Source organism: Clinocottus analis, unplaced genomic scaffold (assembly GCF_023055335.1).
Source record: "Clinocottus analis isolate CAN_PGR_092001 unplaced genomic scaffold, fCliAna1.0.p SCAF_17, whole genome shotgun sequence".
Taxonomy (NCBI): domain Eukaryota; kingdom Metazoa; phylum Chordata; class Actinopteri; order Perciformes; family Cottidae; genus Clinocottus; species Clinocottus analis.
The window spans coordinates 8,013,953-8,037,597 of record NW_027175898.1 but is presented as its reverse complement, the minus strand read 5'-3'; the positions used below and the strand labels follow the sequence as shown (position 1 = coordinate 8,037,597).

The following is a 23,645-nucleotide window of genomic DNA, read 5'->3' as shown; positions in this document are numbered from 1 at the left end:
TTTCAAATTCTATAAACCAAGCAATGAGTAAAATAAACAAAGAGAGAAGCTAAAATGTTTATCAAGACGCCATAATAATGGTTAGTTTGGATACATATTATTTTGGAACATCATGATTATATAGCCTTTTCATGTTTTATAGATAGATGGATAGATGGATATGTACTTTATTAATCCCCAAGGGGAAATTTGTTGTCAATGGCACACACTTTACAGACATCAAATGTAATAAACTAAACACTATATATATATATATATATATATATATATATATATATATATATATATATATATATATATATATATATATATAATGGATACAAATAACTGCAGTAAATTAAGGAAAGTTACATGTTAGACTATGATTAATGTAATTTTAATAATATTATTAATAATAATATTGTTCTTATGAATAATTGATCACACATCCATTTGCATGCACGTAAATATCTTTATGGCCAAGTTATAAGAAATAAGACGCTGCAGGTTTGAGTTTCCTATTTGAAAGGGACTGCTCTGATCCAAATCACGCGAGACTTCAGAACTAGAGCATTGTGGCGACGAGAGTACAGTACAGTAGTGTAGAGTTGTTGTAGGAGAGGGAGGAGGCAGGCTGAGTTTAGACAGGAGGAAAAGAGAGAGTGTAAAAATAGCGTATAAGAAGAAGGAAATACAACATTCATCATGGCGTCGGGGGACACTCTGTACATAGAAACGGACGGGTCAGAAATGCCAGCCGAAATTGTGGAACTGCATGAAATCGAAGTAGAAACAATCGAGACCACAATTGTCGGAGACGACGGTGAACACCAGCCGATGATCGCGTTACAGCCTTTGGACTCAGACGATCCACACTGCATGCACTCGCATCAAGAGGTGATTTTGGTGCAAACGAGAGAGGAGGTGGTGGGCGAAGATGACTCTGAACTGCACACGGATGACGGGTATGAGGACCAGATCCTCATCCCGGTGCCTGCCGTGGAGGAGGACTATATAGAACAGACTCTTGTTACTGTAGCCGGGAGAAGCTCTTCGACAGGCCGGATGAAGAGGGCTGGAAGCGGGAAAAAAGCGGGCAAAAAGAGCTACCTGAGCGGCGGAGAAATGGGCAGGAAGTGGGAACAGAAGCAGGTCCAGATAAAGACTTTGGAGGGCGAGTTTTCAGTGACTATGTGGGCATCGGGTAAGTGCAGAGTCTTGAGTGAATTCTCTCCAGCTGTCCCCTCGCTTTGTTCTCAGCCTGTGTGCCGTGTGACTGGGCCTAGTTGGGGCCTTGTCCTCCGCTAAAGTAGAAACTATTCCCCAACTCTGAGCCACTTTAAATCCATTTGAAATGTTTTGTTTTTATGGGAAGCCATGTTTTATGTGTCGATGGGCGCCGCCATATTTCCCCGGTCTAGAAAGTATGGCGGCCCGAAAAAATGGCGTTTATTTGGCCGACGAAGATGGCGGCGAGTGTGGGAGCGAGTGCAGCTGGCTCCGCTAGGCCGCTGTGGCGCAGTTCAGTTCAACGGTAACGGCGGTGGTGCCTTCAGGGACCCCTCATACTTTACACTTCCGAAGCTTAGTACACTATTTTTAACGTAACATGGTTCCAGCGAACCTTTGGTCCAAAATTCTGTTTATTATTCTATTTGCAAGTGATATGCGTCATGGACATTATAATTTAATGTAGAAGAGCTTTGACGTTAGCACAGTTGTTTTATTATCCTCGGGGCTTCGTTAAACATTAGCATGTATGGTTTAAACGGTGACACATTTCTACAATACTAGAAACGTCTCAATTTTGCAACTTATATTTTAAAAGTGTATATTTGTTAATACGGAAGTGTGAATATTCCCGTGCTATTTCACTCAAAGCGAGTTTATTAAAGGGAGATATTTAAAAGTATCACTTATTTGTAAAGATTGGAGTCCTTTTTCCATACTATTTCTATTTTAAAACAAAAATACTTTTGGTCTACAACATGTTTTTTCTATATACAGACCTTCAAGTCGTAGCCTTTATTTTGTGTCCTATGCTTCTATAAGTAGAACATAAGTAACAGAGTGGCAGGAAATTATAACGAGCGGTTTATCTCTAAATGGCTTTAATCCATTTTTTTCCCACATGTTTTGCTCTGTTTATTTCAACACATCTGTTCCTCCCATTCAGATGACAAGAAGGACATAGACCATGAGGAGCAAATCTCAGGGGAAAATTCTCCTCCGGATTATTCTGAATACATGACGGGGAAGAAGCTTCCTCCTGGAGGTATCCCAGGCATTGACCTCTCAGACCCCAAACAGCTGGCAGAGTTTGCAAGGTAGGGACGTTTATATTAACTCAGGCTGGGTGATGGCGAGCCAAATTCAGTGGGCCAAAGAAAATGGATAAATGGGTTGACCCATTACACATACACGTTTAAAAAAAAAAAGAAACATAAAGAAACATGCACTTTTTTAATCCCCTTGGGAAAATTCTTCTCTGCATTTGACTAATCCTTGATCAAGGAGCAGTGGGCTGCCCGGTGAGGCGCCGATAGGGGTTAAGAGTCTTGCTTAGAGACACTTCGACGTGTGAACTATGGAAGGACTGAGGATCGAACCAGCTACCTTGTTGTCACGGGACGACCACTCATCCACCTGAGCTACAGCCGCCCCCAAAACAAGGAGTTATTTAACTAAACACATCTTAGTGTTTGTCTGTTTGTTTTGGGAATGTGGATAGTTGTGTGAACCGTCTATAATGATGTGACCACTTTCATTTCTGATGCAGAATGAAGCCAAGAAAAGTAAAAGAAGACGATGCACCCAGAACGATAGCCTGTCCACATAAAGTGAGTTCATTGGTCTGTTTATTACATCAGCTTATACAGTACTGTGCTAAAAATGATGGTAAACATACATAAACAGAAGCCTACTCTGTTCTATTGTACATCTTTATTAACATTACTGTAAGGAGAACATGCATGTATTCTCTCCATGGTAAAGTGAAAATGTCCCGAGTGATTAGCTTAATTTGGTTTCTCTGCTGCTCAGGGATGTACCAAGATGTTCAGGGACAACTCAGCAATGAGAAAGCACTTGCACACCCACGGGCCTCGTGTGCATGTCTGTGCAGAGTGTGGCAAAGCCTTTGTGGAGAGTTCAAAACTGAAGAGGCATCAACTGGTACACACAGGAGAGAAACCTTTCCAGGTGAGTCCTTTTTGATTCTTGTCATGTCATACTTTATTTTCCTTCTTCTGTGGAAAGCTTCATAGTTTGAATGTGCTTTAAAATAAAGATTTGAATACATACCTGAAATTTAAGCTTTGCCCAATTTGCTTTCTGGAAGCGCAATTATAAACACACCTTGCTGTGTCATCTCAAATACCTACAGTTGAAATTATATCAGTTTTATCTGTGAGACATGTAGCAGCGTTAACTCGATCTCTCTCGTCTCCAGTGCACATTTGAGGGCTGTGGCAAGCGGTTCTCTCTGGACTTTAACTTGCGCACACATGTGCGTATTCACACTGGCGACCGCCCGTACGTGTGCCCCTTTGATGGCTGCAACAAAAAATTTGCCCAGTCAACCAACCTGAAGTCTCACATCCTCACACACGCCAAAGCCAAAAACAACCAGTGAAAACGACAACGTGAGCATACACTGGAGGACTTGACCTGTATCTCCGCTTCTTGAAAAACTGTCCCGTGGCCTGCTTTGTGAAACAAGAAGTCCCCTTTGTATTATCTCTAGATAAAAGGGTTTTGAGAAATTACCTTTTCTCAAACTTTTTAATAAACTTACGGAGGTTTGAACAAGGAACTCATGAGAACCTCGACCCCCTCAGGCATCTCTCTACCCTACTTTGGCGCTACCTGGATGGAACAATTTACGCTTTCTTCTTGTGAAGATGTTAATTCATGGATCTGCACCTAAAGCATATTTATACCTTAACACAGCCATTCAAACGTTTTTGCAATATGTCGAATTTGCATCAATCCTCAGCAATGACACCTTTTCAATTTTCTACTTTCCCCAAGTGTGCATATTGTACACTGTTTGACATAAGCTCTGTGGTAATGTATGTAGTAAGATTGTCCCTGTAGCTCTTATTAGGTTTCACAGTTTGTTTTAACTCCCCCTTTCCCCTTTATCAGAGTGTGTTTCGAGAGGGGTCTGGGTGGTCTTTGCATATATTCATTTTGTACAATGCAATATCAGAATCATGTAGATAGCCATGTGATTTTCAATAGCAGTCACCCATTAAAATGTTTTTTCTCCCTTGCACTACAAACACTACAAGTGTCATCTGTCTTCTCACAATTAAACTCAACCTTATATTTCACATTTCTAATCTTTAGCTGTTAAATACTAAAACTGCTCAAGTTATGAGGCCATGATTGAGTTTATTTGACTCGAAAGCATCAGAGGGGTTTTTACAGGATTATGGTAACACTTGTTTAGAAATGCCAATATTTAGGATGTCACACTGTATACAAACAATGTGTTGTCAGTATTGGAGATTGCTTCAGCAGTACAACAATAGATTAAGTAATTTACCCTTTATTTCTTGGTATGGTACTGTTGAGTGTTTGATAAAAAAGGACGTCACTGTAAGCGTCCTCGCTCGGTTACTTGGAGAAAAAATGAGGAAGTGAAACAAATTCAGTTTATTTTTCAGCACACAGCAAATATATAATTGTATCACGTCTTAGAACTTCAAAGTGGCATGTTACAGCTGGTAAATAGCAACAATGGTTCAAGTACACCGGCAACTCTTTGTTCCTGTCTGACATGAGGCCAGAGAGAGGGGTCAACATTTGCATTAGAAATTAAAGGTATTTTTTAAAAGAGAAAAAACAACTAATTTTGCCAGCTACAATCTCAAATGTTACTAATTCTCACAAATGGTCAAAATACTAGTTGTACTTCAGTAGTAACACCAATATCAGAGGCAGCTCAAATATTTTTTACTAGAAACAGGAACTAGGTAATGTTTGGCAGGTCTGTTAAAAAACAAACATTTCACAATACATATTCAGTTTGCACAGGCCTGTGGTGCATTTCTAAAACCTGAAGCATCCAGATCAGCCTTCATACTCGAGTCATCCTGAACAATCAATGGACATTTCTAAGTAAAATCTGTCTTTAATAAAGCATCACAGGCAATCTCTCACATTAAAATGCATCTAATTTGAGGATTTAAATGGTTTAAAGATAAAGACAAGTGCAACAATGCTGGTGGGTAGGAACACTGAATCATTTTAAACCCACATTACAGTGCATTTGGTTAGTTTGTAGCCAGAGATCAAACAAACAAAAGTAAAATTAAGTTTCAAGAGGTTTTGGCAAAATGAGCCACATACTGTGTTCTTGCTTTATTCCAAAAACATAAGTGACAGTTTTTGAATTGCATGCAAACATAGTAATTTGTTATTAAATTAAACTGACTTGTGCCTGGCTCATCCCTGCAGAGTAGTATGGCAAAAGAGACCAACAATATTACACACTTTGGCCATCTTAGTCTTACTACAAACCAAACCCATCTAATTTTAAGCTGAACTGCCTGATCTGGTAAAATTGTTGCATCCAGTATAACGATTCTTGAGCCACATTTAACATAACACTGTATTCAATAAAACCTATTTAAATAGGCCCATGTGTACATTTAAGAGCCCACACTTTGACTTTCTTTGTATCTAGTGGCATGAATTTAAGGCATAAAATTACTGATAACACTAAGCTCCCTGTAAGTGTGTTTGAGAGATTCACTGAGAAATCTGGGTCAGTTAAAATGCAGTGAGCAGCAGAAACAAGCAACTGCAGTGTAGCAATAAAAATCCCAAACCCCCCACAATCCTTGACCTAAAAATGTGAGGAAACAGTTTTAAGCCTTTTGGAGTATCGATAAAAGGAGTCAAGACTAAGAGTATCCTTACATGCATGCAAGTGAAGACAAAAGATAAAACGATCCTGAAGGCTGGAATAATGCAGCGTTCAACTGCAAATTAACTGAATAAAAGAAAGGCATAAATCTAAAGTGTAGGCATTTTTCCATCCTGCCTTTGAATTTATGTACTGTACCTGCTCTCAGAGCAGACACCACTCTGATGGTTTCACTCATGAACTGTAGGTGTTTTCACTCCGCAAGCAGAGCAGCCAGCAGTGCTGGGTAGTTTGGTGTCCCCCATCCTGTAACAGGATCCCACGCTGGTGCAGCACAAAAACCTTTACCCTGAACCTGTTCATCCAGACAGCTCAGGTGACAGCCCTCCGTCACCTGGAGATGCAAAGCGTTTAGGAACCAGATCATGACCACAAAGTGTTTTCACAATACCTTCATGAATGTACAAAAATACTGCTTTAACTTGCAGTAGCAAAGGGACCAAAACTTAATTACCAATTCTGCAAATTCAGTTACTTTGGCTCATTCAACTCTCTGTTCAAACTGCATTTCTAATACTCTGCCCCATTTTCTGTCCCCATTGTTCATGTAAATTGTAACAACACCACATTTTAGGCACCTCGTACAGTCCAGTACAATAGTCACTACATCTCAATAATACACCTGTCATGAAATGTACATATATATAACAAACAAAAACTCAACATTTTGGTAAAAGGTAGAATTTATGGTAGAGCTATAGCAAAAGGAATGAATGCACAGGTGTATCAAATATAGTGGCTACGAAGAAGAAGAAAAAAGAGGCAACTCTATAACGATTTAACTCCTGTAATAACCTGACTTACATCAAACAGAGCTTGTCCTTTGAGCTTGTAGAGGCGCGGGTTGAGGAAGCCCAGGGCAGGGAGGCCCTTGAGCAGCCGCTGGTCATTGATGAGAGCCAGTATGCCTCCAACCACAGGGGTTGATGCCTGGAAGGTAGATCAATTGATGAGATATGAAGAAAAGCCATAAAATGAGCCATTAAAACTCCAAAAGTAAGTACTGTATACATTCTTTTAGAAAAGCTTTTGGGACAGACAGTGAAAATATAAATGACTTGCTTCTATGTTTAGATTTTATTTTTTATACATAGTTTGCTCAGTTTACATAGTCTTTATATGACTGAGGTCTCTTTCGTTTTCACAAAAACTTATAAGAATCACTATATGGCTTTTTTTTATCTGTTCCGTGACGATGCTCTAGTCAATAAGAAACATCACCAAGTTTGACATATTTTACCGAGGTTCCAGACACCCAGGGGACAGGTATTCTGTTGAGGACCACCCAGTAGTTATCTGACAGGGCAGCCATGTCTGGATAGGCTCTGCCGCTGGTATTGAAATATGACTGAGGAGGAAGAGTTGCTGCTACAGTCTTCAGGTACCCATCGACTGCACTAGCCTACAGGAACACAAATGCACAGCATAAACAACTGCACTAACTGAGCCTATAAAAGCTAATGACCCAGGATCATTACCTGGTAGTCGGGCATCTTGAAGACGTTGCTGAATCCTCCTCCACTGATGTAATCTGTAACTTCATATGTGACCTTAAATGGGTTTTTAAATGATGTTCCTCCTACTGTAGTCACATATGGGCTGCGAACGAGAGGCAGGGCATAGAGTGATAGACGTTTAATGCTTTCCCATACCTATTGAGTACCTGCACTAGTTACAACACATACGAGGAGGATGTCTGACTGTGGCACTGAATCAATCTTTAAATTTACTGCAGAATAAAGGATTTGTTAAATTGTTTTACACAGAAACCAGTTTGCATTCATGTAGAACTACTTTACCTTGATGCAGGAAAACTTGGCCTGAAGGAATTTTGGCCTTCACCCAAATGTTTGCAGCCTGCGCCGCTGTCACCTGAAGATGAGACAATAGTTTATGTATCAGGTAATCATGCAGCATATTTTACTGACACTTGCAGCATTCCAAGTTTGCCACCATACCAAGGTGTTTATTTAAAATATTAATCAATAACAATGGAGCAAAGTCACAGTACATTGACGCATTCCATTATTGTTAAGCCATCTGCGCTCACTCAGGCAGTTGTAAAAATGTCCACTTCCCAATTTGTTGAAAGATTATCTTTTGTGTCGACTGACAACAGGAATGTGTTCTTTTGCTGAACAAACCATATGAAATTAGAAAAAAGCCACAAACTAGTCAAAGGTTGCAGTCATTGCATTTAAAACAGTCACAGAATGTAATTTGGATGTGAAAATTACATTTTTAAAAAGACAACAGGCTGAAACTGCCATGTCGACAAACAGACACAAACAAAGGCTCATTAAAAGTCATAATTTGCTGACAGTATAAAATGAGGGTAGTTTGGGGAAGTTGTTTGATGTCTGTGTGCTGCATGCAAGTCACGTGGATGGGTTCAGCCTTCTCCCTCCTTACTGACCAGAAGCAAAGAGCAAAGAGATTCCCCTGACGCCAGCCTTCATGAACTCTGTGTTGATGCGCATCATAAATGCAGTGGACAGGCTGTCTTCATCGTCTCCGTAGCTGATGGTGTGAACCCAGGGTAGGTCCGACATGTTGCTGAGCAAAACCATCCACTGGAGGAAAGGCTCCTGAGACTCATGACGACCTGAAGGACCATTAGGAAATCAAAGTATTACTTTATGTTATTGTCCCTCCCAACTTAACATCTGTGATTATGGTTATTGATTGAAGAGCATCATTAATTTAGCTGAAAAGAAAGGAAATTCAAAATCATGATTTTAAAATGTTAAAATTCTCCTTTCAGTTCACACATGGTTGAAGCCTCAGCCTCTCATACAGACCTGGATTGGTGAAGAACCACGTAGAGATGTTTGCCCCCGTGCTCATGATGTACTCGACATCCAGACTGGCCTCAATCCCGGCCTTTCCTGTTTTCTGAGTGCCTACAACCTTGTCCACCTGAGACAGATGCTTGAAGGTTTTGCCATACATGACCATGAACTCTTTCAGGTCTGCAGGGCTGTAATACTGCTCCAAGAACTGAAAGAGAAAACAGCTTGCTTAAGTAAGAAAGTACACCAAGTGGTGTTTAGGATAGTGTGTGAGCTATTGTGTACATGCCTGATGGCAACATACACACAGCCTTCTATTAAGGACTCATTCTGAGCTGGCCACACCTGAGCTACAGCCTGGCTGTTGTTCTCAGCTGTTCCCACATCAGTTGCTGTGAGGTTATAGCGGTCCCTCAAGATGGAGGGAGTCACTCCTAGATGTGGCCGCTTCCTGTTAGATGAGGCTTTGCCGAGGTCCTGCCCTTTAGGAGGGAGACGGTGAAGCCCTCCAACTATGGGGAAAAAGAAGAAAAAAGGTCATCCACTTAGCAAAGATGTACAGATCTTAATCTAATACATATATTATGCAATGATAGCTGAACAGGTCACACATTTAGAAATGGTTCTCACCAAAGTCCAGGTGCTGGTGAACATCATCATGAACAGAGTAGGGAGCTGAAGACCTCACCAGAGAGTGGCCATCCCTGATGTAACGGTGGAACTTGCTCCCTGGAAGCAGCTTCTCTGCAACCCTGAATGCACAAAACCAACACAACCACAGGCTTGGCTTGTACGACGAACATACCTACTCCGAGCAAATATACTCCAGGAGTGCCTTTGTTTCACAGCTGCTAGTAAGTAAAACAATGTTATCAGGGGATGGAGTTTAAGGTAAGCTATTTTTTGTTTGTTTTAAAAAGGCCTATCCCCTCGGCCTGGATTTATGCTACCTTGATTTTAACCAACAACCACCGAAAGAGGAACTGTATCATGTGATAAGAGCATGCGTGGATTACACAAAGAGGGAACTTGAGCAGAAAAGATTTTTGCGTCTCCAATGTGTCAAGAGTAAGAACAAATTACTGTTGCACAAGCAGAACAAATGTTGCCTAAAAATACATGCTTACTCTGCAGTCATGGTGCACTGTAAAAAGTCCTGAGTGAGTACAGTCAGGCAGTTTGTAATCCCATGACTCTGCAGCCAGTGATGCACCACCTTCTGGGTCAGATCACTGGGACGCACGAGGGAGGACACTTCTTCCAGGGTGAGGTGCTTACCTGTGGAGGACAAAACAGGATCTGTCTCTCTGGAGTATGAAAAGGTTTTTGTCTCATCAGTTTGAAATCGCTTCAGACCCCAAATCTTTCGGGTTACGTGAACACTACAGTTAAGATCCTACCATATTGTGCTGAGTCAGGGTCCGACACCAGTCTGAGTTCTTCCTCGAGCAGATCAGTATTTTGCTGCTTCAGGGCAAAGGTCAGCTCCAGCTCCTCTGTGGGGTCAACTCGACCTGCACGAGTCCAGTCGTCTGGTATCCTGAGGAAAGATTTAAACCACTGATTAACATTTCACTAATCTCCATTACTGCTTTACCCGACATCGTGTCGATGAATATAAAGCTACTGAATAACTAATTGATGACTTTGTTGAGGTTATATTGTTAACTAAACCATTAAACAAACATTCAGAAACTAAGAGGTTTGACCATTTTGACCGAGATAATGATATGGTTTATTAAAGTGGTTTAAATTCTGTGCTGCAGTTTATGAGATTGTTCAAAAACAAGTTCAACTTCACAGAACCTGATTTTTTGACTGGATTTGGAGCTACACCAAACCAATAGTTCCCTAAAACAACTTGCATACTTAGTCATAGTAATAATAGTTATAACATCACTTTTCCAAGAATATTGTAAAGATTTCCACTTCTACATATTCGCTGCACATTTGGGGCGGCCAAGATCGGTCTGTATAGAAAGAGTCAGTGAGGCTCGCCTTTCAAATTTCATAAAAAAGGTTGAAGAAACGTGGGGCACAAACATAATTTATGAAAAGAGAGAGAAAGAGATATGGAAATGGCTCTTAAAGTGGATTTGCTCACAAGACATCTTGGTCCTGTTCCAGATATCCACTCCAGACCAACGAGCTAAACAGCAAGGGGATGGAGAAGGTCACCCTGGTAGAAGGAGAAACAAAACATTGCTGAATTAAAATAATAATTAAAAAAACAAACATCTATATATATACATAGAAATGGCTGAACAATATTATAAACACGTCCATGTGTCATCTCGGTGTTCCAACACAACAATGACTCAATGAACCGGTTTAGTCGCGTCACGGCAAATCACACACACATGTCTCAACGCGCAGACAAAGACACGACAACTCTTCATTTATTACAAAAGAGACACGTTGTTATTTAAAGCAGCCTTAACGTCGCGCGAACTCTTTAACCTGCTGCGTTAGCTGGCAGCTACAGCTGACCTCGATATATCACAGCCGTAAAAAGAAGAAACACAAAGTGCGCCACATTACAAAGTCGCGTTAGAAAGAGTGCCCGTCATCACACTTTCTTTCCCAGTTTTCTCCGTTAAAATACACGAGTACGAACTTGGAAAAAAAACCACTCACAGCGCGTTCATCGTGTCCTCGGCTTATACGGTTGTCGAAACTCGGCTGTGGCGTCTCGCGGGCTGTTATAGACGCAGCAGTCACGTGACACGCGTACACGTGATCGTCGTTCGGGAAAAATTCAGCCACCTAAATTTAAAATTGCTTACGTCAGCAGCACGAGCAGCTATTCGTCTTTGTCTTCATTGGGTAGATGTGGACGGAGGACCGGGTTCTAGGTTCAGGACTGTCCTTAACTCGAGGTCAGACTCAAAGGTTTCTTCACCCAGAGCCGAGTGGTCCGACCTGAGGACGAACAGATGTCCTGCAGAAGCCCCGACGCAGCCATGGAAACCACCCGAAGCCAGTGTCATCACCTTGACTCAAGCCACGTGAGATTTCAGTTTTTGTTTTTTAATGAATTTACACACAAAAAAATGTGATGACCTTTGCAGATTTGAACAGGGCTGTTGGTTGAACAATGTCTCCCTATTGACCCTTCTAGCCCCAACAACTCCTTTAAAAAACTGTTGACATTTGCCCAATAAGTCATCCAGGCTGCAAGAACAGATTGCCAGGTTTTAATCCAATTATTTTCAGTTGCACATTTGAAGGCTCTATATATTTCCCTGATATATGTGTAATTACAAATATGAGGGGAAACCTGCTATTGCATTTATGTAGTTTCGTTTTTGTCACCAAATCCAAAAAAGTGGTCTGAATAAAGGGGTTAAAACACAAGAAAAATTGAAATCCTTCTTGTTTTGTCAACGTGATAGAAAATATACATTTGTTATATAAATAACGTGTCATTCAACTTCACAAGCAATGATGAATCATCTCCAGTCAGAAACCAAGAAATGTGAATTGTTTGTGGTCCAAACACATGTATAAACATTGTATTTATGTGTGTCTTAAACATTGTATTGTCGTACTAAATGTCATTATAGTAAGTCATAAAAATCATAATTTTGTGACAGCATATCAGAACAAAAGCAATGGTACAGTATATCATATATAATTAATGCCATAAAAGATCCTACAAAAGTTGTGGCTATGTTTGTCAAACATTTGAAATATAAAAAACCTCAATGTATATCATACAAAAAAAACATAGTAAAGCATGAAGTGAAAGTATAATGAAGAAATCATAGAAGAGTAAGCAATCAAAAAAGTGTATTATACATCATAAAAATCACAGAATATTATGCCTTAAGAGATTATATATTTGTAAGTAATAGTATCATCATACAAAGTGTCATTAAGAAGTAATTGTATAATGTAATAAAAGTTATCTTGTATGGCATAAATTAGACTCATCATGACAGAAAATACAATAACTTGCAAGTCTTAATTCATTTATTGTGCACAGTTTCAGAATGTATTTGTACTATTTGACAGGAAAAATAAAAAGGGAAAATTTGGAGGTGTTATCATTTGGTTAAATCTTTTATTTTCACGATTGTTTGTTTCTAGATCAGTGGCTCTCAACTTTAAACAAAGCCTTCATGGAAAATAATCCATTCTCAGAGTGAAAAAAATACATTCTTCAAAAGAAGTAATCCGAGAAGGAAACCCTTCTTTGTTGTCTGCAGCACCATGACCTGCGATTAGATTATTAAAATATATTGCTTCATTTTGAGTGGTCACGAGGCAGAAAGATTGGGAACCATTTCCATATATAACTCTGTAAATATATAATATACACAAAGAGAATAGAACTACACTGCAAATTTCAGACTGTTTATTAAAAATAATGGTAAGAACTGATTCTTGTGACTATGGCTTTAAAGAAAAATTATATTTACAGATACGGACAGAACTGATTTTAGTTCCTGCAAACAATAGGACGTTTAAGCTCTAATCAGTCGTTGTCTGAGAAGTAAAAATCCTCTTCCTCTCCGCTTTCAGACTGCGCTCCATCGTTTCCTGGGAACATCTCCCAAACGACAAAGGTGTCATTTTCTAGCGACAAAAAAAAAAAAAGAGTCAAGAAACGTACTTTAAAAAAAAAAAAAATGCATTCAACTTATTTCTGACCATCTTACTGTAAGAATGCTTCTAAACACAGATACATACAGTGGTGGACAAAAAGACAGAACTGTAATACAACTACAGCTTCAATAATATAAATCAAGTTAGACAGCTCCACCTGTGTTAATAAAATTCAAGCATTATAAACTTGAAATTAGTATTAGCTTGAGTGGTATTGTTTTGTAATGCGTAGTGTTTGTTGTAATGTCCCTCTCAGGAATCCTACCTGTGTTACCACATTTTCTCATTGCGCGTTTCATGGATGGCGAGGGAGTGAAGTTCTGAAAAAAACAAAAACGAAATGTCATCCACCTGCTTTAAGATAATAGGAATCTCAGAAATTAATACCTATAAATGAGTACCTTTGAAGAAGGAGCCTGTTTGCAGACGTTAAACTGATTTTTTTTCATCCTCTTCTGGAGTTGATAGACGTACTTGTCATTGTTGCTCCTTTTGAAATCAAGACAGATGTAAGTTAGTCATTGTACCGAGGTTACTTCTTACGAGCTAGGACGCAGAAGTCAATGTTCTTCACCTGTTTGGAGAACCCATCATGCCAGGAGTGATATGCAGACACTGAGGAGTCTTCACTTCGGGGAAACGCGTCGACGTCGGTGTCAGTGGCTCCATTTCTGACAATGTGAAGTCATGGTCACTCGGGCACAAGGAGGGCATCTATGCGTCAAGACAGTCATGAAGGGACCGGTTATCATTATCATTCTGTATGGTGTCATAATCACTAATTAAAGTATTTTTGGTAAACGCAGACAGAAACAAACCTCAAAGCGTTTATTCTGCATGTACGCAGAGTTGAAGCCGTCCTCCACATCTTCTCGGGGCATGGCCTCCAGGAACTGACGCACCTGCTGCTTTCTCTTTAAGGTTCCCGCTCGGGCAGATATCACCTGATGAACTGCATAGAGAACAGCCGGTCAAGTTCTGCGCGTCTTCTCAATATCATATGTATGGGCCAAACGCTTTCATTAATATTGCAAACAAATTAAAAGCAAAATTTCACAAAGTGAAAAGACTTTTTACAGGTTCCATTTGCTTGCCATCTCTTATATATGTGCTATTGGTATATTCTGCACTGATCTGTTTCTGCACTTGCATTATTATTTTGTCATTTTGATGTAAAGAATATAGTGTTGTACGTTATACTGTATGAAATGTACTTCATGAAATAGTTGACTTGAATGGATACATTGCCCCAAGTGATGTCACCTCAATCTAATTTGGGGGTGTGGATTTAGAAAGCGTGAAATTACATCCCAAACTAAAAGCCTTCTCTACCTGGATCTTTTGGTGCTTCCATCTTCTCCTTTTTGGGGTTCTTTGGTCTCTTAGCAGGAGTCGGGCAGGTTCCCTTAGATGTGTGCTGGAAGTGGCACTCTTCTGCAGAACGTGTTCCCACCAGCCTCCCCACCTTTGTCCAGTAACCGCTCATATGCTTCGGATAGTAAGACACAGCCCTAGAAAACAAAAATGTGCACATATACACCAGTGGGTTGTCAGGGTATGATACCAGAATATGCAAAAGTATACTTTCTCATTCTGTAGATGGTTTACGAAACGTACTCGTGTAGCTTCATAAGCTCCGCCTCCGTCCACTCATCAGCATCTTGGTCTTGTGGAGTTGCTGCATTGCCTTCGGTTGCCTTGAGGTTCTTCTTGCTGGACCGTGTTAACTTAGGCAAAGGCTTTGTGGGTGATGACGACTTTGTGAATTTGCTCCGTTGTTGTTTTGTTTGAGTTATTCTGGTTCTTTTCTCCAGTTCCTTCTCGATCTCATCAGAGGACTCTGATGATTCACTTGATGGAAATACGTAGCATGGCCGTGGCTTCTTAAGATTTTTACAGCCTCTCTTTCTGTGCACTTCTTTCCCTGACTTCTTTCTCCCAACGGCCCCATTATCTGATGAGTTGCTACCCAAGACACTCCCTGAAGGACTTGTGATATCATGAGTCTGTTTTTTCGATCTCCGTGTTGAAGGCTTTACAGGTTCCCTTTGCTTTTGGGGGACGGTGTCCACATGCAATGTTTTCTCCGCCGTTGAACCCCTTCGGCTTGATCTTGTTTGTCTGCCAGACCACTCCTCGGGACTGTGAATCGGCTCCACAGGAGGTTCAGGTGAAGAAGAGGGTTTCTTTCCAGGCTTAATTTTGCCACTGTTGCGTTTGCGGAGTGCAGCCTTGACCCTCCTCAGTGGTACTGATGCTTCTTTGTCGCTTGCTGATTCACTTTGCTGACGGCCTGAAAACACAGAAGACAGTTTGTCTGCATGCACCTTGCATTTCATCTCACAATACTAAGACTCCAGGTAAACCATCTTTACCTTCACTGCAGGCCAGATGCACATTCGTAGGTTTGTTCAACGCTCTTTTAGACACCTCAAGTGAGATACAGAAAATGTACATGGTTACATTGATCATAAACATCTGTTGTTTGTACATAGTCAAACAAATATTCTAGATTTTTTTGCAACTCATGAGCTTCACTTCAGGTGCTTACAGGGATGCAGATGGAGGTATCATAACATTCATGGATGGTGACATTCATGTGTGCATCCAGAAGGACTCGTCCTCCTTTCCAATACTCCAGAGGTGGCTTGATAACACGACCACTTCGGGACACGTTTGGACGAGACAAGGAGTCAGAACGACAGGAATCAGCTGCAGAAGAGGAGAGAAGAAGTGTGCAGGGTAAGAAAAATGTCCTTTAGTGTAGCTGCTGTGGATTCCAAAACAAATTAATAAATGTTGTACTACCACAATTTTAAAGTTTAATTGTGTGAACTTTAGTACATTCATGGTCTACAGATGTTACAAATTAATAACTTTGCTGATCTTCTGACATTAGGTCTCACACCATCATAAGGTGAGGATTTAAATACGTCCAAAACTTGCTCAAAAAAGGATAACATTCCTATTAACTTCAGCTACATTTTGTGTTTAGTGAATACGAGTAAATATTAGCATGCTAAATTTATATAAATTATTAGGTTAGGCTGTTAGCGAAAGCATTTAACTTGAACCCACAGGGTTTCTTGTGCCGCTTCACTGTGCGGGTGATGGAGGACATCTCAGATTTTGTCTTCAACATGGCAACTCTCCCCTCACTGTTCCTCGCTGTTTCACTACTGGAGTCGCTGGAACACAAAAGTCAGGTATAACTAAACATTGAGATTATGATTTTCAACCATTTTCAACATCCTTAGCAAAAGACAAAACAATATTGTATCTGTATCAGCATAAACAGAACAATATTAGGAGTCTTACTCTCTGGACTGTGACAGAAATTTCTCATAAAGGGCCTTCCAGTCTGGAGGAAACCCATTGACAAACTTCTTCAAAAGCCACTTGGGTAACCCTGCAGGTGTCAAGTGAGAGGTACGTACATGGAAAGAGCATTAATCCACACAGTAGTCTCATTAACATACATTATGTGCAAGCGTTCTTCATTTCTTTGATGCATTTTTAATGTATTTCTGGCAAAGTGAAACATGTTCTCACACATAATCAGTCTTACCAGAGTCAAGGCTCATCTTCATCTTGTCAACCAAGATGTAAACCTTGCCAGTGATAGTCTTCACAACATTACTAGAAACTCTGTCCACAATGATGTTACTGTTCCACGGTATCTTTTTGTCCCTGGGTGGAAAAGACAAGTAAAAAAATAATAATATGGTGGTGTTTACATTAAACCACACAAAAGTCTTAAGAGATCTAAAACCTAAATAATGTGCACATCTGTCTCATAGGACAGGGCCTAGTAAGCAATCTTTTATAATGAACTTTGAATACATAGTTTCAGTTCATGATCCCTCAAGAAACACTTACTGGTGGATTCCATCAACAAACAGGCCTTTGTGATTCTTCCTCAGGAACCACTTTCTCAGATAAATCACACTCTCCTGCCAAAGCGGAAAAGACACAAGGACATTAGGAACCATAGACAACAATCCAATGATTTATTTAAATTTACTATTTTTTCTAATATGTACCTGTAAACAATTAATTGACGAGTGGTCTGATTTTGGGAAGATAAATCTTCCCAAATATTGCACTTAAATACTGCTTGCATTCAAGACGTTATAATCTTAAAAGAAGTTTCCACTCACACTTGGGAATTTTATGCTCTGAGGCCATTTATTTCGCTTGAACACAGCCTCTTTCTTCTTTGGTATAGAGATCTGTGGCGTATTGAGTAAAAGCGAGTCTTCAAACAACACCGGTTGTGGGGACGTAGCCAGGCTCAGGACATCCGCAGAGGGATCTGTGTCCGATTGGCTGTCAGCTGACTCGACTCTGGAGCGGTTGACTGGAGCCACTCTTTCTGGAACACTTCTAAAAGCAATGTCCTCCATCTCGCCCATGTTGTGAACTGTGGAGGGAGGCGATGCGTCCTCTGATTGATGGAAAGTACCTATGGAGGAGAAAGTAGATAAAAACATCAACACAACTATGTGTCATGCAAACCTGATGTAGAGAAACCCAAACTGAAACAATGCCCATATACATGCACAGCTAAAACATGTTGCTTTCCTTGAATAAAATATGTCCACTTAGAACACACTCACTTGTATTAAAGAGATCCTTTGTGCTGCTGCTGACTTTATGAACTTCTGTCTGCTTCGTTTTACTTTCCCTCTTCTTCATGTAAGCAAACATCTTGGATGGAGACATTAGAGGACATTTTTCCACAGGAATAAAGCAACCTGTTCAAAACAGCAAAGAGGAAACGGTCCATTTGTTCCCATTGATGATGACGTAAAGAAAAGAGTTGCACTTAGAATAAAACAGCAATAATATCTCACGTGTTATTGTGGTGGCTCTTGGTGATGGGACCAAGGGTTTATGGGTGAATTGGTTCACCTCGGATGGGTCATCAGATAATCCTCTAGCACGACCCACACCCGCAAAGCATGTGTTGGTGTCCCCACTGAACGCCCTGGAGGATTTCCTTTCTTGTTGCAGACTACTGTATCCATTGCTGACCTGCTTTGTACTGCTGGTGACATTATTAAACTCCTGCAGCTCACGTTGTCTCTTTAACCTCGTCCTCAAGGGCGAGAACATATAGACTGGAGACAGAGGAGCACACCCCTCCACAAACACACTGCTTTCAAAGTCATCTTCCACCGGCTGTACCTTTACTGGAGTCCTGCTGGTTACCTTAAAGCCGCCAGAGGCTCTGATGTGAGGCGGCTCAGTGCGGATCTGCTTTCTGTTGACCAGAGAAGAGGAGGGAGACACAGCTGTCGACTCCAGAAAAGCCGTGTGTCCGTCTCCTCTTTCTGTCACGGGAGGCATTTCCTCCACATGCTTGCTGATGTCTGAATATGCGACGGTTTTCTGAGGACTCGATATAGGCGAGAAAGTCCAGGCCTGCGCTTTATTGTGATAGGAACCAGTCCTCTGGTTCCCCGTGAACTCCTCGGTCATCCAGGTGCTCTCTGCTCTCTTCCTCGGTGACTTAAAAACAACAGCTCCATGTTTGTCGCTAACGTTACACGCATTATTGCCTGTAAAAGACGAATCAGCGCAAATCCCTTTCCCCTGCACTTTTAACTTGAGTTTAGCGAACACCTTGGCAGGAGATTCAAACGACGGTGTTCTGTGATGGAGTAAATTATTATACGACGCCATGCTTTCTACAAGAAGAAAACCCGATCGCTCTACATTCGAGGCGTGTGTTAGCTCGCTAGCTCAAAATTTTCAAATTTTTCATCACCGCCGCGTTTGGCTAGAAAGCTGTGACGTACTGCCAAAATAAAACGTCACTTCCGCCCAGACGTAACCGTTTCACAGTCCCTTAAGACGCGAAAGGGAAATATTAAAACATTTAGAAACACATTTAACTGGGTAAAAAGCTGGAGCTTAACTTATAAATATCTTATAACTAATTAATTCAAATAAATATATAGAAATAGTTCCCCACAATATCAAACGCAGTTAAACGCTTACATATTTTGTAATCTCAATAGTAGTTTCATGCATTTGTATTAACCATATTAATATGTGTTATTACCATTTACATTTGAATTCCTATATGTGTTTTTTGTTATTCCTGTGGATGGCGGTAATAAGTCGCGTCTAAAGTGCAAAAGAAAAACGTAGAAGAAGAAGAAGAAGTGTACCGCGCCGGCGCGCCACAAAGTTACACTTCCGGTTATAGGCTGTTGTTTTCTAAGCGTCTCTGTCAGGTGTAGGTTAGTTCACATTGGGATTCACATATTCGTACGGCATTAGTCTTGTGTTTATGAACAGTGCGACTATTGTATATCATCCGAAACGGACCGTTATAACTGTAAATGTAATTGGATGTTAAGTGTTGTTCAGCTAGTTAAACAGATTAAAAACTCTTGAACCGGAGGGACTGAAGTGATGCAACATGGCAGCAACTCCTCTCAATAGGTGTTTCGTGTCAGCAGTAAGGAGACACGCTCGGTGTCAGAGCCGTGGACTCAGCTCCTTGTTAGAAAGGACAGTCAGTCGGGTGTCCTCTGTTGCGGTATGTCACCCCATGAGAGCAGAGGGGAGCACGAGCCTGGACAGGGTACCCTCGATGGAGTGGGACAGAAACAGTGGTCGGGACAACAGCAGCTCCCCTCTGCTCAAGTCGGTGTCGGTGGGTTTGGGACTGTGTGGAGCGGCGCTTCTGGACCGTCAGAAAGATGAGGAAGTGAAGGACTGCAGAGCCTCGATATCCGGGCGGTTTCTTGCACTCATTCTGCCATCAGCTCAATGTGCTTCTCCATTTAAACCTGACAGCCCTCGGTATAAATACAACTTTATTGCTGATGTAGTCGAAAAATCCAATCCAGCTGTTGTCTACATTGAAATCGTGGGGAGGTGAGTTAAAGCAATTAATTTGTAGCGTTTGATTCACAAAATTCTCAGCTATATCTCAATTGTTTTTTTTATTTTAAATTTTTTTTTTAAACCATACTTCATATAGCACATCTTATTTTGATGAGTGTTACTCAAAGAGTATACATTAAATCACAGAAAGTAAACCGACTATTTTTATGCCAATGTTTGTGAATACACAAGTCTTTCTACTAAAGCACATTATCTAACGTGATGATTAAGGTTGGTCCTGTTTACCAAATTTGTCAATTGCTAAAATAACATATGTTGTCCCATCTATGTGGATTATTCTTAATAACACATTTTTCCTTTTTTTTTTAAAGAATGAATAAGATCAACTGCTTACCTTTTTACAGACACCCATTTTCAGGCAGAGAAGTCCCAGTTTCAAATGGCTCTGGTTTCATCATCAACAGTAATGGTCTCATTGTAACCAATGCTCATGTCGTGGCCAACAAGAGAGGCGTCCGAGTGAAACTCACCAACGGAGAGATGTACAATGCCACAGTGCAAGATGTTGATCCAGTGGCAGACATTGCCACCATCAAAATCTCTTCAAGGGTGAGCCACATTAATCTCTGCTAAATGAATTGTATGTGTATTTGTTTACCTTACTGGATCCACTTTTACTTCCATCAGAGTGGTGGAAGCAACCAGCCGATTTATCCACATTTCATCACTTTCACAGACAGAATCCGAAAAATAAAGTTAACAGACCGAAAACAATAAGCGGTTTCTTCAGAAACAAGAAAACAGATGAATGTCTAATGGTTGATGAGAATAAAACTATGTTTTTTTAATGACGTAAAATAATCTGTAATAAAGGAGGAAAACACACGAGCTTACGATGTGTTCAATACTCGCAACATTCTATGCCACTTTAATGAGACAACCTTCAAATGTTATTCTTGTAATTTTATTTTGAATGACTTTCAACATACTGCACTCTCGAGCATTTTGGTGTTTGCTATACATCTACTCAAGAGATCTTGTTTGTCTGTTAAAAGACAAAAAGTGCCCTTTAATGTGCAATATATCGTATATAAAGCAGTCTCATGGTCGTCACATTTATCAGACCATTGAACTTTTGTGTTGTTGGAATTACAAGGCTGGGATTCATACAGTCTACTGAAATACCACTCTAGCAAAATGAATGGTCTTCTTCTTTTCTCATTGAAAAGCCTTAGTGATAGAATAACAGAATAATCCAGCATCTTTATAATAAAGCAGTATACTAGCATGGTTGGATCATTGCAGCAAGACAAATAGGGCATTGATAAAAAAAAAAAAGAAAGTTCTGTTCTTTTGATAGTATGAGTCACAAATGAGCTGTAAGGATGTAAGCTCCTTCTCTTCATCCCAGAATCCGTTACCCACGCTCAGCCTTGGTCGGTCGTCTGATGTTCGACAAGGAGAGTTTGTGGTAGCCATGGGAAGCCCGTTCTCTTTACGCAATACAATCACGTCAGGAATCGTCAGCTCAGTACACAGAGGCAGTAAGGAGCTGGGCCTGTCCAATCCCAACATGGAGTACATTCAGACTGATGCATCCATAGATGTGAGTATTCTGCAATATTTCTATTAAAAGGATATTTATGTACACAAAATCTTTGCAAAGAAGACAATACCGTAGTTGCATTGAGTTCAAGTTAGCCTGATGGACATACATGTTAGAAAAAAAGATGTATTAGGAGAAAATTAGCTTGTGGAGGTTTTACAGTTTTCACTGTGACTCACCGTGGCACCATCTCATATTTGCTCATTAAAACAATTTGTTTTGCAGTTTGGAAATTCTGGAGGTCCCCTAATTAACTTGGTGAGTCACACGTCTGGTTTACTTGTTGTTTATCACATTCAAATGTCACCAAACCTGTTCTGCCTGGTGTGTGATGCCTGAATCGACAGGGCATATTATTTTTTGTTTAATGTAGTAACCGTAAACTTAAATGGAACATCAATTATTTTTGTGTTTAAAAAGTTTCATTAGTTTTATACTGCAAATGTTTTTGGCAGCCACATAACACGTTGGTGCAGAACACACTATCTGAATGTGTTGCTTCGGCTGTTTTTAGGACGGTGAAGTCATTGGTATAAACACCATGAAGGTCACTGCAGGGATCTCTTTTGCTATTCCATCAGATCGCGTGACACTTTTTCTTGATCAAGCAGCAAAAAAGAAGAGTAAGAATCTAAAACTACACATCACACCCTTTTTCTGTCTCCCATATTCTCTGTAGCATCCACCTTTTTCTCTTATGAAGTACATTATTTTTTATACATCCTGTTTTTGCGCATCTCCTTCAAGGTACTTGGTTCGGTGAATCAGATACGAAGCGGCGGTACATTGGTGTCATGATGCTGACACTGACGCCGAGGTAAATCCTTCATAATTTAAACAGGAGTGTAGTTACAGCTGAGCTGGCACCACCGTCTAAAACCAGATGTATTTCTGATTGATCTTATTTGCTTCAGCATCATTATAGAGTTGAAGTTGAGAGACCCATCCTTCCCAGACGTGACACATGGCATCATGATCCACAAAGTGATCTTGGGCTCACCGGCCAACAGGTAAGCAGACCAAACGATTATGTATCTGGTATGTTTAAGTGTTGGAGGTGGCGCTTTTCCCTGGTCACTTGGACATTGTTGATTTACAGCAATAGGCAAGGAATTTAACTTGTATGATATGTCGCTAACCAGCAGTACTGTCATACTTGTTTTAGAGCTGGCATGCTACCAGGAGACATTGTGGTGGAGATTAACGGCGTGAAGGTGAACACTTCAGAGGAGCTCTACAAAGCCGTCCGCAGCAGCGACAAAATCACCATGGTTGTGCAGAGAGGAGACGAGTTGCTTCCACTGCAAATTACTCCAGAGTGCACAGAGTGACTGTACGATTTAATTTCTCAACATCATGATAATCTGAGGGACAAACGGTCACATGATTAGTTCATGCTTTAGGGTAAGATTTTAAGCATCAGTGTTTAATGACTTGTTAAATATGTGAACCTGCAAGCCCCTAAGAAAAAGGATAAACAGCCCAGTATTCATCCACGTTTCCACAGGTATTGAATACAATAAACACAATGTGTTTTCTACCTCCACAAAATCCTTCTTCTTAATTTGCAAACCTATGCATGTAATGTGTTTCTAAAGTAAAAGTGAATTGAACCTGAAACGATTCACTTTATTAAATCCATTTAATGTTGGACGGCAATAAGAAGCATAAGAGACCCAACAATATGTCATGGATCTAGGGCAGTTAACTGACTACCATTAAACAGAGCAAACCAGTTTGACAACTCAAAAGTGCTACCATGATGATCACACAAGTAAAATATAAAATGCCACTAATTTTAAAAGACTGTTTTGAGTATGTCACGCACAGTAAAAACCAAAACATGAATTCACTT

The 23,645-nt window shown here is 40.4% G+C and overlaps 4 protein-coding genes across 4 annotated transcripts; 2 read left to right on the top strand and 2 right to left on the bottom strand.

Moving 5' to 3' along the window:
* Nucleotides 1-568: 568 nt before the first annotated feature.
* yy1a (YY1 transcription factor a) lies at nt 569-4,278 on the top strand. Its single transcript, XM_068580992.1, has 5 exons — nt 569-1,183; nt 2,156-2,306; nt 2,759-2,819; nt 3,022-3,180; nt 3,431-4,278. The coding sequence occupies exons 1-5, from the start codon at nt 685-687 to the stop codon at nt 3,611-3,613; spliced, it is 1,053 nt and encodes a 350-aa protein (XP_068437093.1). The 5' UTR covers nt 569-684; the 3' UTR covers nt 3,614-4,278.
* Nucleotides 4,279-4,626: 348 nt separating this feature from the next.
* Nucleotides 4,627-11,658, bottom strand: tpp1 (tripeptidyl peptidase I). Its single transcript, XM_068580309.1, has 13 exons — nt 11,347-11,658; nt 10,814-10,888; nt 10,110-10,249; nt 9,837-9,987; nt 9,340-9,461; nt 9,055-9,221; nt 8,719-8,917; nt 8,334-8,522; nt 7,717-7,789; nt 7,396-7,516; nt 7,158-7,319; nt 6,722-6,847; nt 4,627-6,251 (listed from the first exon to the last, which is right to left on the bottom strand). Exons 1-13 carry the CDS (start codon nt 11,355-11,357, stop codon nt 6,111-6,113), a joined length of 1,677 nt encoding a protein of 558 aa, XP_068436410.1. The 5' UTR covers nt 11,358-11,658; the 3' UTR covers nt 4,627-6,110.
* A 1,396-nt stretch (nt 11,659-13,054) lies between these two features.
* mis18bp1 (MIS18 binding protein 1) lies at nt 13,055-19,055 on the bottom strand. The gene is made up of 16 exons (XM_068580308.1): nt 18,177-19,055; nt 17,940-18,077; nt 17,481-17,785; nt 17,200-17,273; nt 16,889-17,010; nt 16,639-16,729; nt 16,399-16,508; nt 15,872-16,032; nt 15,696-15,750; nt 14,938-15,613; nt 14,653-14,831; nt 14,139-14,272; nt 13,895-14,034; nt 13,722-13,809; nt 13,586-13,640; nt 13,055-13,290 (listed from the first exon to the last, which is right to left on the bottom strand). The coding sequence occupies exons 1-16, from the start codon at nt 19,006-19,008 to the stop codon at nt 13,190-13,192; spliced, it is 3,261 nt and encodes a 1,086-aa protein (XP_068436409.1). The 5' UTR covers nt 19,009-19,055; the 3' UTR covers nt 13,055-13,189.
* Nucleotides 19,056-19,541: 486 nt separating this feature from the next.
* On the top strand, nt 19,542-23,491 carry LOC137787614 (serine protease HTRA2, mitochondrial-like). The gene is made up of 8 exons (XM_068580241.1): nt 19,542-20,214; nt 20,589-20,793; nt 21,596-21,790; nt 22,016-22,048; nt 22,305-22,413; nt 22,538-22,607; nt 22,705-22,800; nt 22,956-23,491. The coding sequence occupies exons 1-8, from the start codon at nt 19,754-19,756 to the stop codon at nt 23,119-23,121; spliced, it is 1,335 nt and encodes a 444-aa protein (XP_068436342.1). The 5' UTR covers nt 19,542-19,753; the 3' UTR covers nt 23,122-23,491.
* The last annotated feature ends 154 nt before the right edge of the window (nt 23,492-23,645 follow it).

What these genes read in the sequence shown, in the direction of transcription:
- yy1a (XM_068580992.1), top strand. Translation starts at nt 685, where the DNA reads ATGGCGTCGGGGGACACTCTGTACATAGAAACGGACGGGTCAGAAATG. An exon ending in CGATAGCCTGTCCACATAAA is followed by an intron (nt 2,820 to 3,021) that starts GTGAGTTCATTG and finishes TCTGCTGCTCAG; the next exon opens with GGATGTACCAAGATGTTCAG. An exon ending in CAGGAGAGAAACCTTTCCAG is followed by an intron (nt 3,181 to 3,430) that starts GTGAGTCCTTTT and finishes TCTCGTCTCCAG; the next exon opens with TGCACATTTGAGGGCTGTGG.
- mis18bp1 (XM_068580308.1), bottom strand. Translation starts at nt 19,008, where the DNA reads ATGGCGTCGTATAATAATTTACTCCATCACAGAACACCGTCGTTTGAA. An exon ending in AAGAGCCACCACAATAACAC is followed by an intron (nt 18,078 to 18,176) that starts GTGAGATATTAT and finishes TGTTTTGAACAG; the next exon opens with GTTGCTTTATTCCTGTGGAA. An exon ending in GAGAAAATGTGGTAACACAG is followed by an intron (nt 13,291 to 13,585) that starts GTAGGATTCCTG and finishes TTTTGTCGCTAG; the next exon opens with AAAATGACACCTTTGTCGTT.
- tpp1 (XM_068580309.1), bottom strand. An exon ending in GAACAGGACCAAGATGTCTT is followed by an intron (nt 10,250 to 10,813) that starts GTGAGCAAATCC and finishes ATCTTTCCTCAG; the next exon opens with GATACCAGACGACTGGACTC. An exon ending in CCTGGGTGTCTGGAACCTCG is followed by an intron (nt 6,848 to 7,157) that starts GTAAAATATGTC and finishes TCTACCTTCCAG; the next exon opens with GCATCAACCCCTGTGGTTGG.
- LOC137787614 (XM_068580241.1), top strand. Translation starts at nt 19,754, where the DNA reads ATGGCAGCAACTCCTCTCAATAGGTGTTTCGTGTCAGCAGTAAGGAGA. An exon ending in AGACTGATGCATCCATAGAT is followed by an intron (nt 21,791 to 22,015) that starts GTGAGTATTCTG and finishes TTTGTTTTGCAG; the next exon opens with TTTGGAAATTCTGGAGGTCC. An exon ending in ATGCTGACACTGACGCCGAG is followed by an intron (nt 22,608 to 22,704) that starts GTAAATCCTTCA and finishes TATTTGCTTCAG; the next exon opens with CATCATTATAGAGTTGAAGT.